At 48.4% G+C, this 14,129-nt stretch overlaps 1 protein-coding gene across 1 annotated transcript in view; it reads left to right on the top strand.

The window, feature by feature from the left end:
- Window positions 1–10,756, top strand: part of PTK7 (protein tyrosine kinase 7 (inactive)) — a 62,564-nt gene extending 51,808 nt beyond the window's left edge. The window contains exons 16-20 of the mRNA XM_025990945.2: window positions 494–726; window positions 1,689–1,769; window positions 8,108–8,259; window positions 9,100–9,278; window positions 9,771–10,756. Of these exons, the coding sequence (XP_025846730.1) occupies window positions 494–726; window positions 1,689–1,769; window positions 8,108–8,259; window positions 9,100–9,278; window positions 9,771–9,931 (806 nt within the window). The 3' untranslated portion in view covers window positions 9,932–10,756. The remainder of the gene's footprint in view (window positions 1–493; window positions 727–1,688; window positions 1,770–8,107; window positions 8,260–9,099; window positions 9,279–9,770) is intronic.
- Window positions 10,757–14,129: the final 3,373 nt, after the last annotated feature.

Consider the following 14,129-nt stretch of genomic DNA (forward strand, 5'->3'; position numbering starts at 1 on the left):
ACGCCCTGGGCTAAAGGCTGCCCTAAACCGCTGAGCCACCCAGGCTGCCCTGACCAACTGCCTTTAAAAACAAAACAAAACAAAAAAAAATAAATAAAAACAAAAAATAAAAACAAAACAAAACTGATGAAAGTTAGTATTGTTCTAGGGGGAAAAAATGTGAGAAATAATGGATCTGTGGTAGTTAAGTTTTTTCTGAGTATACGTTAGAAGTGGAACTATTAACATGTTTATCAAGAGCTACCTAGAATTCTCATACAAGCCATCCTTTGGAAAATGCTGGATATCATCAATTCTGCCCCTTCGATTTACTTTTGGAGACCATGAAGCACAGGGTGGGGTGCGGTGTGGTTTGCTCAGTGCCCAGTCCAACTGAGTGGGATGCAGCGAAGATTCCCTTCTGTGTGGCAAGGAGAGGCAGGGCACCCTCCCCAGTCAGGAACTTCTCTGCTGGGGTGAGGGCAGCTGGCTGACTCCAAACCTGTACCCACAGGGAAGAGTGAGTTTGGGGAGGTGTTCCTGGCAAAGGCACAGGGCTTGGAGGAAGGGGTGGCAGAGACCCTGGTGCTTGTGAAGAGCCTGCAGAGCCGAGATGAGCAGCAGCAGCTGGACTTCCGGAGGGAGTTCGAGATGTTCGGGAAGCTGAACCACGCCAATGTGGTGCGGCTCCTGGGGCTGTGCCGGGAGGCTGAGCCCCACTACATGGTGCTGGAGTATGTGGACCTGGTATGCTGGGGGCACCTGGGAGTTTCCGGCGGGGGTGGGGACGCAGCATGGGAGCCTTAGCTCATGTGGTCTCAGCCTGTCTGCTCTTGCCCCTGGAGACGCTCAGCCTCCTTTCCCTGCTGTCTCTCTGACACCTGCCTTTTCTTGACTGGTGCTCCCTCCTTCCTGTCTGCCAGCCCCATGTCTGGGGGGTCGGTTCCCAGTTCATCCCAGCTTCTCATGCTACACACCCACACGGATGTGTTCTAGGTCGCCTTCCTTGACCCAGGTTTTCACTGGTTTGTCATTTTTCCTTCTTTGCAGGACTCATCACCCCTTGAGAATAAACTTAGCAGACCCAGCTTTCCTTCCTGCATCCTGTACCATCGGGGACACAGTGTTAGCCCACTCTCCAGCTAACACTTCTCTTTCTACCCCAGCTGTCATGCCCTGAGCTGCCCCTCACTCTGCATTCCCCAACCCAGCTAGGCCTTACCTGCTTGGTCCTTACGCTGCTGCTTGTCACATCCCAAGCTTGGCAGGAAGGGGAAGGAGCAAGGGTTTATGAGTACTCGATGTATGTTTCTGCTACTGCTGTTCCCACTTTTTTGTTCATTAGACGATAAACCCCCCAGAGGACAGGGGTTTCCTCTCAGGGGTCTGGTGACAGTTGGGAGCTGTGTTTTCCTCTTGGTTCCCTGAGGGCAGGGGCTTTGTCACCCACCTGTCCAGGGGGCCCCCTGTGAGAATAGGAATGCCAGTCCTCCTGTCTTTCCAACAGAGAACTTCTAGGAGCCATCTCCTCTATATTTTTTAAATTCCCACTGAACTTCCCCCAAGGGAGGGGGGCTGGCGGGTGTAGGGGTGCACATCCAGGGCTCCTCCCCTGCCCAGGGCGGCCACTCTGAGCCCCTGCTTGGTGTGATGCTTTGGAGGTAATAGTTGGGCTCTGACCTGACAGAGATGCCTCACTTTTCCCTTAGGGAGACCTTAAACAGTTCCTGAGGATTTCCCAGAGCAAGGATGAAAAATTGAAGTCACAGCCCCTCAGCACGAAGCAGAAGGTGAGGACGGGGTGGGAGAGGTCCTCAAGGGTGGGCCAGGATCAAGGGTAGCCATCATGACAGAGATGCCACTGATGGAATCCTCTCTGTGGACCAGGCAGGACTTTACCTGTGTTATCTCAGCGATCACAGTGGTCCTCCAAAACAGATATAATTACCCCATTTCATAGGTAGACGGAGGTTTAGAGAGGTTAAGTGACTTGTCCTAGTCATGTAGCCCCCAGATGCCTTTCTGTTGCCAAGGTGCCTTCATTTCAAAGCAGCACTCTCTGCCCTTGCTGCTTGCAGCGGTATGTCTGCCCCCTGGAGTGAGCACTTGGAGGAGCTGTGAGCAGCCCAAGTGTCTAGGATTGGGCAGGGCAGGGTGTGGTCCCGACAGTGTTTTGTCACCCAAGTGTGGAAGTCTCTTCCGTGAAAGGGCTGCCATGTTTCACCCACTGTGGTTTTCACACTCTCACTTTCACTTGGGCTACAGCTGCCCAGCCTTTCCTTCCGGTTCTCCTCCCACCTTCTGGGCACAGATCCCTGGCTGGGGCCCCATGGTGGAGCAAACCTGGCTTGAAACTGTGAGGAAGGGAAAGCTTGCCTACTACCCTCTGCCCATCTCAGACGATACCTTCTGTGGCCCAGCTCTTCTTGCCCACAGCCTCCTTCCCCCACCTCTGAAATGCATCTGCCTCCTTCCCTGAGACTGGGTATTCTGCTATCAAGCTGATAGCAAAAGTCACAGTTCAGAGGTAGGCAGTGACTCCTAGGGCCCTCCCTAGCAGGTGACCTTTCCTTGCCTTGTAGGCTGACCCAGGTCACAGGTTCTGGAGGCAGGGCAGAAGGACATGGCTGGTTGATTAGTCAGGCAAGTGGCACCCTGGTCACCCCTGCTCTCTCTGGGGAAGTCAGTCTGAGCCCCTCAGGCTGACTTCTTCATAATTACAGATGAATTTACTTAGGCTCACATAGGACAAGTCATCTGGCCCCACATTGCCTGTGGCTGGCCTCCTGACACCAAGCCCTTGCCTCCATCGTCATGAAGCCTCAGCAGCTGTCTGCAGTAGCTGTAGATGAAAAGCCACAGGACAGGAGGTGCTACTCTGCCTAAATAGGATGTCAGGGCCCCAAACTTCACAATTCAGGACATGCAAGGAGCCAGTGAATCGTTACTGAGCCAGTCATGGCCATAAGGGCCCTTGGGGTTGCAAAGTGGAAACTGTCAGGCATCCTTGGGGCATTTAAGATCTAGTAGGGGAGCTTAGGAAAATTATTATGGCATGTGCCTTATAGACTTCAGGTATGACACGGAAAGTGAGAAATACAAATCAAGAGATATTAAAGACTTTCACATCCTTTAGGTGGACAGTGTGGTTAACAAAGAAGGTTTCCTGGTCAAAAGAGCAATCTGAGTTCAGTTCTCAAGGAGAGGAAGTAGTTGAATGGCAGGAAGGGGATGGCTGCAGGAAAGAGGGGAGTCAGGTAGGTTTCTTTGCGACAGGGACATAGACAGACAGGAAGAAGTCCATTAGTTACCTCTGTCACATGACCTGAAGGACTCTCATTAGCTAAAAGTTATTACCACCTGTGCTAAGGATCTGTCTCCCATTTTCTCCCCCTTGCAGCTTAAATCTGATGAGGGAGCTTTAATAAGTTGTGTTCTACACACTCATAGGACAGTATTCTACATCAAATGGGAAGGGAGGTTTGCGTAAAATAAAAAACGCAGGTTTCTAGACTGAGGGTCTAGGAATATCTAAGGATGGGGTCTGAGGACCTGCGATTTTCAGATAAGCTCTCCAGCTGATTTTTTTTTTTTTTAAGATTGATTGATTGAGGGCGGCCCTGGTGGCGCTGCCGTTTAGCGCCGCCTGCAGCCCAGGGTGTGATCCTGGAGACCTGGGATCGAGGCCCGCGTCGGGCTCCTTGCATGGAGCCTACTTCTCCCTCTGCCTGTGTCTCTGCCTCTCTCTCTGTGTGTCTCTCGTGAATAAATAAAATCTTAAAAATAAAAAAAGGAAGGTTGTGTGTGGCATAACCTCCACCGCCATCCTTATTAAAAAAAAAAAGATTGATTGATTTGAGAGAGAGAGCCTGAGAGAGAGAGCACATGCATGTACGCATACAGAGACAGAGGGAGTGGGAGAAGCAAACTCCACTGAGCAGGGAGCCGGATGTGGGGCTTGATCTCAGGATCCCGGGATCATGACTCAAGCCAAAGGCAGCCGCCCAACAGATTGAGCCACCCAGGTGCCCCTCTCCAGCTGATTCTTAAGCTCATTAAGGTTCAAGGAGTCCTGGTATATAGGATAGTAGCTTTGAAATGTTTGTTGTCAGGATCCCCTATAAGAAATGCGTTTTACATCATGCCGCAACACACACACACACACAGAACTCAAGTTATACTTCAAAACACTATTTGATGCAGTTGATATTTTCGATCCTATTTAACCCACTAAATTGATTTTGAGACCCATGTGGGTCTTGATCAGTAGTTTGAAAAACACTGCTTTTTGAGGATTCCATGAAAATTCACAGGAAAGATATACTAAAACTTGTAGATGTTTCCTTGTACTAATAATCTAGTGAGCTGTTATGCCACTTTATATTCCTAGGGCTCTAGGGGAATGGAAGGAGGAAGAGTTAAGTTTTTAAGGGGAGGTGGCATGGTAGGCAGGGTGCTCCCTGGTCAGGTCAAATTGAAATGAGAGTGCCTAGTTGGTGTGGCTGCCAGAACCCTCAGGAGAATTTCAGGACTACAGAGGATGGTGATGGAAATCAGAAACAGGTCCTGGGTATTGGCATAATTATAGATAATGCCTGTTCAAGCATCTGATGAGATGATGGGGATTTTGAAGTCAGGCAGCTGTAACCTCTGATTTCTCTGTGGGTCTCTGCAAGCTAAGGACGGGGCAAGGAGCAGAGGGTCAGCTCAACACACCTTGAGGACAGCAGAGTATGTAGTTAGATGCCGTAGCATGAAAACAGCACCACAGTGTCACGAGGGGTTAGCCAGAACCTGGGAAAGCCCTGAGACGGTCATGTTGGAAAGGAAGGGGTGGGCCTGGTCTTTCCCAAAGAGCAGGCTTTCATAATGGTATTTGAAAACGAATCCTGTGGCCATCTGATGGCACCTTGCCCAGTGGTAAGGAAACACTTAATTGGCTGGTATCTAACAGAATTCCCTTTTACTATCCTCACTTAGCCAGTATTTCTAGAAGCACCACCCCGCTGGAAAGATAGCAAGTTAGTCACCATGCCAAGTCCACTCTCTTCTGTTTCCCTTGACTAGTGGCAGACTGTTACGCTAATAAGCCAGAACAGAGAGCAGGCTGAGGGGACTGGGAAGTCTTACGAGGTCGCATCACAAAAGCCTTTGTCCCTTACAGATGACCTGCAAGGCTGGACAATGCCCTGCAGTTCTGAAGCTTGGAGTGGAGTCCATCTGTTAATGATAGGACCACTTCAGCGGTCATCCGACCCTTTTACCACCAGTGGCACATGGAGCATTCTGAGGATGGCAGTATGGGGGCAATTTTGGGTGTATGGTGGATTCTATTTTTCCATGGAGATACCATGGAGGGGACTCTGACCCAGGGGGTTGTCATTCATCCTGGTGCACCTGCTCGCCTGACCTCTTCTTTAATCCTCACCACTGGTTCTATGTGTTTGGTTGGAAGCTGTCTGAAGATTTTTTGTCTTCACCTTGGATCAGGAAAATACACCAAGAAGATGAGATTCTTTCCTAACTTTTGGTGGCGTCCTTTTTCAGCACTGCTATAGATGCAGTGTCAGCCAATATATCGGATACGTAGATAGGTCCAGTTTGATGGTGGCTCAGATCAGCGCTAAGGAACTCCCAGCAATGATGGAAATATTTCACATCTACTGCTGTTCATTGTGGCAGTCACTAGCCTCATGCGGCTACTGAGCATTTAGAATGTGACCAGAGCTACTGAGGCACCAAATTTTTAATTAAGTTTTAATTCACTGGGTGGCTCAGTCAGTTAAGTGTCAGCCTTCAGCTCAGGTCATGATCCTAGGGTCCTAGGATCTAGCCCTGCTTTGGGCTCTCTGCCCCAGCAGAGGAGTCTGCTTCTCCCTCTCCCTCTGCCCCTGCTCATGTGCTCACTCTTTCTCACTCATTCCCTCTCAAATAAATAAATAAAATATTAAAAGTTTTAACTCACTCAAGTAGTCACACAGGGTGAGAGGCTACTGTTTTGGACAATACAGGTTGAGACCATGTTTCATTTTGTTTTTGCTCATGTTAGCAAAGTATAGTTTTATGTAACTTTTAAACATGTTCTGTATTCAGTTTGTTTCTTCCCAAACCATTTATGTATGACTTTTAAAATTTTTAATTTAAAAAATTGTTTTAAGTTTTTAAAAATCTAGTTAAGTAATTCCTGCATCCAAGGTGAGACCCAAACTCAGGAGCCTGGGATCAAGAGTCTCACACTCTACCAACTGAGCCAGCCAGGTGTCCCTATTTTTGGTTTAGTTTTTTTTTTTTTTTTAATTTATTTTTAAAGATTTTATCCATCCATTTGAGACAGAGCATGGGGGCAGAGGGAGCGGGAGAAGCAGGGTCTCCACTGATCAGGGAGCCCAACATGGAGCTCAATACCAGGACCCCAGGATCATGACCTGAGCTGAAGGCAGATGCTCAACTAACTGAGCCATCCAGGTGCCCCAATTTTAGGTTTTTGAGGAAACTCCATACTATTTCCTAGAATGGCGGGCAGCCCCGGTGGTTCAGCAGTTTAGCGCCGCTTACAGCTCAGGGCATGATCCTGGAGACCCGGGATCGAGTCCCGTGTCGAGCTCCCTGCATGGAGCCTGCTTCTCCCTCTGCCTGTGTCTCTGCCTCTCTCTCTCTCTCCTCTCTGTGTATTCTCATGAATAAATTTTAAAAAAAATCTTAAAAAAAAAGAAAAACTAGAAAAAAAAATTCATTGGCATTAGGATAAATGAATTGGGGATGCCAATATGCGGGACTTGATCCTGGATCCCGGGATCACGACTTGCGCTGAAGGCAGGTGCCCAACCGCTGAGCTACCCAGGCGTCCCTTGCCAAGAAATTATTATCATAAAAGTTGGGATAGTGGTTACCTCTCAAGAGGGAGAATATACGATTAGGAGGGAATGCTTGTGATTTCAAGGATTCTAGCATTGTTGGGTTTTGTTTTTATTTGTTTACTTAGTGACAGTTACCTGGGTGTGAGCTTTATGATTATTTGTGGAAGTGTGTGTGTGTGTGTATATATATATATATATGCACACACACATACATATATATACACATGTATACATTATAGATTTTTCCATATGCAATTCACAATTTTAAAAAAAGATTTTATTTATTTGAGAGAAAGTGAGTGAGAGAGAGAGAACACATGCAGGGGAAGGGGCAGTGGCAGAGGGAGAAGCAGACTCCCTGCTGGGCAGAGAGCCCCAGGTGAGGCTCCATCCCAGGACCCTGGGACCATGACCTGAGCCATAGGCAGACGCTTAACCAACTAAACCACCCAGGTGCTCCTGCAGTTCACAAATTAAACAGTATTTAAGTTTCCCTCTTTTTCTACTCTGTAGTCCCCAGCTCCTCTCCTTGGAGGCAATCAATTGTGTGTATGTATATTTATACACTTGTACTCATACACACATTTTGTTGTTTTGTTTGTTTTAAACATAACGAGAAGAAAATGCATAATTTTGAAGTAAAAAAGGAACATGTAAGCTATGATTACTGCCCAGTTATTTTTTCTCTCTTTTTAAAAAATACTTATTTTTTTAAAGATTTTATTTATTCATAAAAGACACAGAGAAAGAGAGAGAGAGAAGCAGAGACACAGGCAGAGGGAGAAGCAGGCTCCATGCTGGGAGCCCGATGCGGGACTTAATCCCGGGACTCCAGGATCACATCCTGAGCCGAACGAAGGTGTTAAACCACTGAGCCACCCAGGGATCCCCAAAAAGACTTATTTTAGAGAGAGAGTGTGTGAGTGTGGTGGAGAGGGGCAGAGGGGGAGAGAGAGAGAGGGAGAGAGAGAGAATTTCAAGCAAACCCACTGATGAGCTGAGCCCAAAGCTGGGGTTCTGTCTCATGGCCCCGAGATCATGACCTCAGCCAAAACCAAGGATCAGTCAACTCAGTTCTTCTAACAACCCAGTGAGAAGGTGCTGTCAATACCCACATTTTACAGAGAGGGAAAGAGAAGCTGTTGTGTCTTTGTTTTGGGGCTTCCTGTGCATTGCACTGATGGCATTAAGGCCTCACCAAGGGTTGTGTCGAGGACGGTCGCCTTGATCTCTAGTCCCAGCACCTCTGAAAGGGCCTTCTCTCGCTGCAGGTGGCACTGTGCACCCAGGTAGCCCTGGGCATGGAGCACCTGTCCAACAATCGCTTTGTGCACAAGGACCTGGCCACTCGGAACTGCCTGGTCAGCGCCCAGAGACAGGTGAAGGTGTCGGCTCTGGGGCTCAGCAAAGATGTGTACAACAGGTAGAAGGGCACAAGTCGGGTATGGTGCCGGGCAGAGGCCACATGGGCTTTGGGAGTGTATGAGAAAGGGCTTAGTGTCTGCTTGGTCCAAAGCTGGAGGGCTTGGGCAGGGGACAGAGCCCCCCACCCCCCACCCCCACCCCATCCTTTCTCCAGATGAGCAGTAGGCTTCCTAGCCAATGGACCACAGGTCCCTGATGCTTATACATTTTATTCTGGGGATAAAACATTATAAGCCTTTTTTTAGTCAAACTTTATAACAATTTATCTGTAACTTAACTATTCATATGGTTCCCTCTGATGAATTCAGTAAATACCATCTTGAAGCCCAAAGACTTCGAGCTCAGCAGCCACAGCCAGAGATTGCTCTGGAGTGCCTGCACACACTGTACAGCCTCTTGGGGAATGCCCCTACGAATCACCCTGGCTCTGAGTCACCGCAGCTCATCTGGCTGTTGCTTTAGTCATAATTGGTGTATCGCTTGCTAGTAAAGCTCTTTAAGTTTTCTTTCCATTTAATGTGGTCTCGTTTTTCACGTTTTGTTTTAAACAGAAAATATATGTGATTGTTAGCTTTTAAAAATATGAACATTTAGGCAAATTTGGATTCTTAATGGAATTTTTTACCATCAGACCCCATGTGGTGGCCTCCAGATTTTCACCTACTGCACCCCTGTGCTCGGCATAAATGCTACTGATTTCTCTGGGTGCCTTGGGTTGGGTTCAGCCTGGGGTGAGACTTGGACCTGGGATGAGGTTAGGATCCCAGGCTGTGTTCCCCATATGGCCTCTGAGCCATGGAGGCCCCAGCCCAGTCCTGTGTGTCCTTCTCTCCTGCAGCGAGTACTACCACTTCCGTCAGGCCTGGGTGCCACTGCGCTGGATGTCCCCCGAGGCAATCCTGGAGGGGGATTTCTCCACCAAGTCAGATGTTTGGGCCTTTGGTGTGCTGATGTGGGAAGTGTTCACCCACGGAGAGATGCCCCACAGTGGGCAGGCAGATGACGAAGTGCTGGCAGGTAGGCGGTTGGTGTTTCTAAGGGACAATTCCAGATGTGCTCCAGGTAGAGAATTTGCTCAGCGTCTTGGGGCCCACTTAGCCTGTCTCACCTCTCAGGGCTGGTGTTAGCAGGTGCACAGATATGGCTACTCCAGTTGACATATTGATTAATACTTTTATACTGGTTGGTAAATAGTCTTTGACCCCAGTGCCCAGTCCAGCTGCTCTGATGCCTGCCCGTTGACCCTACTTCAGTCCTCATGCATTGGCTCCCTCCCGTGAACCCTTCCCCCACAAGCCAGAGATTGCTGGGGCCAGGGCCAGGGGAGTCATCACCTTTGATTGCAAGGTACTTCCTTATGGTCCTTGAGTCAGTGCCCACCCACCACTGGCCAGCACCCCTGACCCCCAGTTGCCCTCACATGGCTGCTTATGGGAACTACAGGCTCCATGGGGTCGGACAGGTGGTTAAATGTTTCAACTAATGCTCCATCCACCATCTTCCCTGCAGACTTGCAGGCTGGGAAGGCTAGACTCCCACAGCCTGAGGGCTGCCCTTCCAAACTCTACCGGCTGATGCAACGCTGCTGGGCCCTCAGTCCCAAGGACCGGCCCTCCTTCAGTGAAATCGCTAACACCTTGGGAGACAACCCCGCAGACAACAAGCCGTGAGGAAGGAGCCCAGGCAGGCTGTGCCTCAGGATGGTGTGGGCAAGGGAGGACTTCTTGAGGGGTACCCACAGCATGATGGGCAAGATCCCTCTCCTCCTTGGCCCTAGGGACCCTGGGACCACAGGCACTATTAAGGTCTGGGCAGGGCCTGGGCTTTCCTCTTCTTCCTCATCCTCAGCCCTTTGGGGAGGCTGATTCAGACCCAGACTGAGTCACTAGAGCCTTGAGCTGGGCAGCATTCTCTGCCACCACTTCCCCCATCAGGGACAGTATGGGTACCTCAGGTAACCCCAGTTTCTGGCCTGGGTCTCCTCCTATTGACCAGGTCCAGTTCTACCACTCACCTGCCAACCTGGCCCAGGGAGGGCTCAGCTGGAGAAGAGCTGGGTCTGAGGGGAGCTCCTTAATATACTCAAGTTCCTGTAGAGTTCTGGTCTACCAGGCCCACCTTGGGTCTGCACCAGGACTACAGAGAATGCGCCAGTGAGTCCTCACCCCATGGACTTGTGCACACTGACCCAGCCCCATGTCTCCTCCCCACCCTTCTCTCCTTTCCTCATCCTAAGTGCCTGGCAGATGAAGGAGTTTTCAGGAGCTTTTGACACTATATAATCCGCCCTTTTTGTATGCACCATGGGCGGCTTTTGTATGTACTTGCAGCGTGGGGTGGGGGGCATGGGAGGGAGGGGTGGACCCTGGAAGAGGTGGGGAGGGTGGGCCACCCCTGCCTCACACCTGTATTGTTGTTGTTGTTCGTTTGTTTTTGTTTTTGTTTTTTTGTTTTTTTAACACTCGCTGCTCTCAATAAAGAAGCCTTTTTTACAACCTGCTTCTAATGCTCATTCCCTGCCCTAGCCCGTGGATGGCCTCCCTTTATCCCTCATTTACCAGAAGCGTCCGTGTGCCATCATGAAGTCTGGTGGGGTTTGGACAGTAATAACGAGTAGACTCTGGTCTTTCTCTGTAGTTCATGGAACAATTGAGAATATGGGCTCGAAGGATGCAAGACACCACTTGTCTGTGTGACCCCGTGTTGCTCTTTGAATGCCAGCTACTTATTCTTTGCTGGTGGGCTTAATCCTCATGCTCAGGTGGGGAGGGTAGAAAGAGGAAAGAGGGGGTATGTTAAAGATTGGAGAAGGCATTAATGACGGATCAGGTCTCTGAATCCCTTTAGGGCCCTAGGAGGGAGAGAGCATGGGTAGAACGGAGCAGAGAGGTGGTGCTTGATGCCTCATTGATGCCATTGTTGGGCACTCAACTGGTTTGATTCTTGCCCGTTTGTTAGTTAGAGCTGCTGTTATCAGTCATTGGCTGCCTTATTCCAGTAACTTCAGCCTGATGCCCCATCCAACAGAAAGTAGTCCATAACTCATTCTTTTTGTTTTTAAGATTTTATTTATTTGACAAGGAGAGAGAACATGAGTTGGGGGGGGGGGGGGCAGAGGGATAGAGAGAAGCAGGCTCCCCACTGAGCAGGGAGCCCAACGGAGAGCTTGATCCCAGGATCCCAGGACCTGATCTGAGCCAAAGGCAGATACTTAACCCACTGAGCCACCCAGGCACTACCCATAACTCATTCTTAACTCTGAAATTGCTTGGGTTCCTTCTGTTCCTCACTGTAGTTCTCAGGAATGGAAATAGCAGCTAATATTTATTGGAGACCTGCTTTATACCGATGACTTTGATAAGCACTCAACATGCATTATCTCATTTAATCTCTGCAACTACTCTGTAGCCAGATATTATTGTGCCCATGTCTCAGATTAGGAAACTGAAGGTTGGACACGATCCCTGGGTGGCTCAGCGGTTTAGCGCCTGCCTTCAGCCTAGGGCGTGATCTTGGAGTCCTGGGATCAAGTCCCACATCGGATTCCCTGCATGGAGCCTGCTTCTCTCTCTCTGCCTCTCTCTGTGTGTCTCTCATGAATAAATAAATAAAATCTTTAAAAATAAATAAATAAAATAAAAATAAAAATAAAAAAAATAAAAAAAGATATTGGATGTCTATTCCACCCACAGAGTGTGAAGAGTTGGGGACAGCAATCTAATTCACCGTAAGTTGTGATGCAAAATGATTTCTTAACTGTGGGTTGTGCTCAGAAGTATTAGGAAGGTGCTACTCTAGAAGATCAATTGCTAATCCTCCTCTTGTTCCTGGTCTTTCTTAACCAATGGGCCATGGCTACACTGCTGGTCACATGTGCCTTTTCAGACTCTCCTCTTTTGATGTTGGTGATGGTAAGCCATCTCCGCCTTCTCTGACCAGCTTTCTCCAGCTCTGGCTGAGGCTTCCTTCTGCCTGCCTGCCCCAGAGCTACCTGTTCTGGATTCTGTTCTTGGCTTTGCTCTCTCCATGTACTCACCCTCTGGAATCTCATCTCACCTCGTGTGGCTTTAATCAATCCTTCGGTGTGGATAGTTCCTAGAGCATTAGCTTCAATTCTAGCTTCTGCCTCAAGCTGCAGACCACACTTCCCATTTCCTCCAGGGCATTTCTCACTGCCTGCTTCCCTGGCCCTAACTGAAAACTCCCTCAAAATCCTGCTTCTCCAGCCAAATTCTCTTTTTCCATCAATGGTACCGATTTTGGGGTGATAGTCACCCTTACTCCATCCGTCATAAGCCCTCTTCCCTGTGTACCCCCTCCCCTATGCAGCCCATCACCAAGATCCATTTATTCTACCTCTATCCTGTTTCTATCTGCTTAATTTTCTTAAAAGACTTTGTTTATTCATGTCAGACACAAAGAGAGAGAGGCAGAGACATAGGCAGAGGGAGAAGCAGGCTCCCTGGGGGAGCCTGATGCAGGACTTGATCCCAAGACCCTGGGATCATGACCTAAGCCAAAGGCAGACACTTACCACTGAATGACCCCGGTGCCCTCTTTGCTTAATTTTAAGAGAAAAAAACTACAATGATCATGGAAGAAGTCAAATGGTATACACTTGTATAAAGCAAAAATCACACTCCTCTCTCTCCAACTCTACTCTCCAGTGGCAAGCACTACTAGCCTCTGGAGTGTGGCTTTCCAGACTTTTCCTGGGCACACTGACTCAAGACCTCTTTTCCTTTCTATTCTCTCTAATGCTCCCATCACAATTGAGATCTTTTTTTCTTCTCCATGAAGCATCCTGTGTAAAGGTTAATTCCAAATGCAAACACTTTTAGAGAGGTAGTTTTTGGTTTTCTCTTTCTTTCTTGCTCTCTCTCTCTCTCTCTCTTTTGTGTAATAGCAATTTTTAAAAGCTATTAAATTATTAAATTATTAATTATTAAATTATTTTTTAATTCTTAATTTTGTTCTGGTATTACTTGGGTGATAAAAATCAGGAGAAAGGGGATGCCTGGGTGGCTCAGTGGTTGAGCGCCTGCCTTCAGCTCTGGGCATGATCCTGGAGTCCCAGGATTGAGTCCCACGTTGGGCTTCCTGCATGGAGCCTGCTTTTCCCTCTGCCTATGTCTCTGCTTCTCCCTCTCCCTCTCTGTGTCTCTCATGAATAAATAAATAAAATCTTTTAAAAAAATCAGGAGAAAGAGAGGTCAAGGTGGGAATGGTATGGTATCTGGGGCATCCGGCTGATTCTGATGCTCCTCTGGAGGTCCTTCATGGTCTGGGGTGGACATGAGCTCCCATCTTCCATAGGGGCCACTGTGATATAGGCCTTATCAGAGAAGCACCAAACTCACATTCCAGAGAGGCCAGGCAGGGCACTTATCTGAGCTCAGTGAGCCATGTGGAGACTATAGAACCTGAGAGCAGAAGCCTCTGCTATGGCCACCACTCAGTTCAGCTCCACACTACAGTGCTTTTGTGGGTGCAAGATCTGGAGTTGCTAAAAACTGGAATTTGTTGAGAGAATCCAGATTTTTATGTAAATCTCCTGATTTCAAAAACACTACATGGTTTAAACAAAACACATCTGTGAGCCAGTTTTGTTTTTTTTTTTTAAGATTTTATTTGAGAGAAAGCGAGAGCAAACAAATAGGGAGAGGAACAGAGGGAGAAGCAGACTCTCTGCTGAGCAGGGACCCCTATGAGGGACCCCATCCCAGGATCCTGGGATCAGATGCTTAACTGACTGAGCCACCCAGGTGCCCTGTGAGCCAGTTTTCAATCTTGGCTTTATTTATATCAACAATTTTGGCTTTGGAACATGCAGCAATTCAGTCTGGTGTAGGGCACTAAGGCTGGTGT

The sequence above is a fragment of the Vulpes vulpes genome, chromosome 1 (genome assembly GCF_048418805.1).
Source record: "Vulpes vulpes isolate BD-2025 chromosome 1, VulVul3, whole genome shotgun sequence".
Classification (NCBI taxonomy): Eukaryota; Metazoa; Chordata; class Mammalia; order Carnivora; family Canidae; genus Vulpes; species Vulpes vulpes.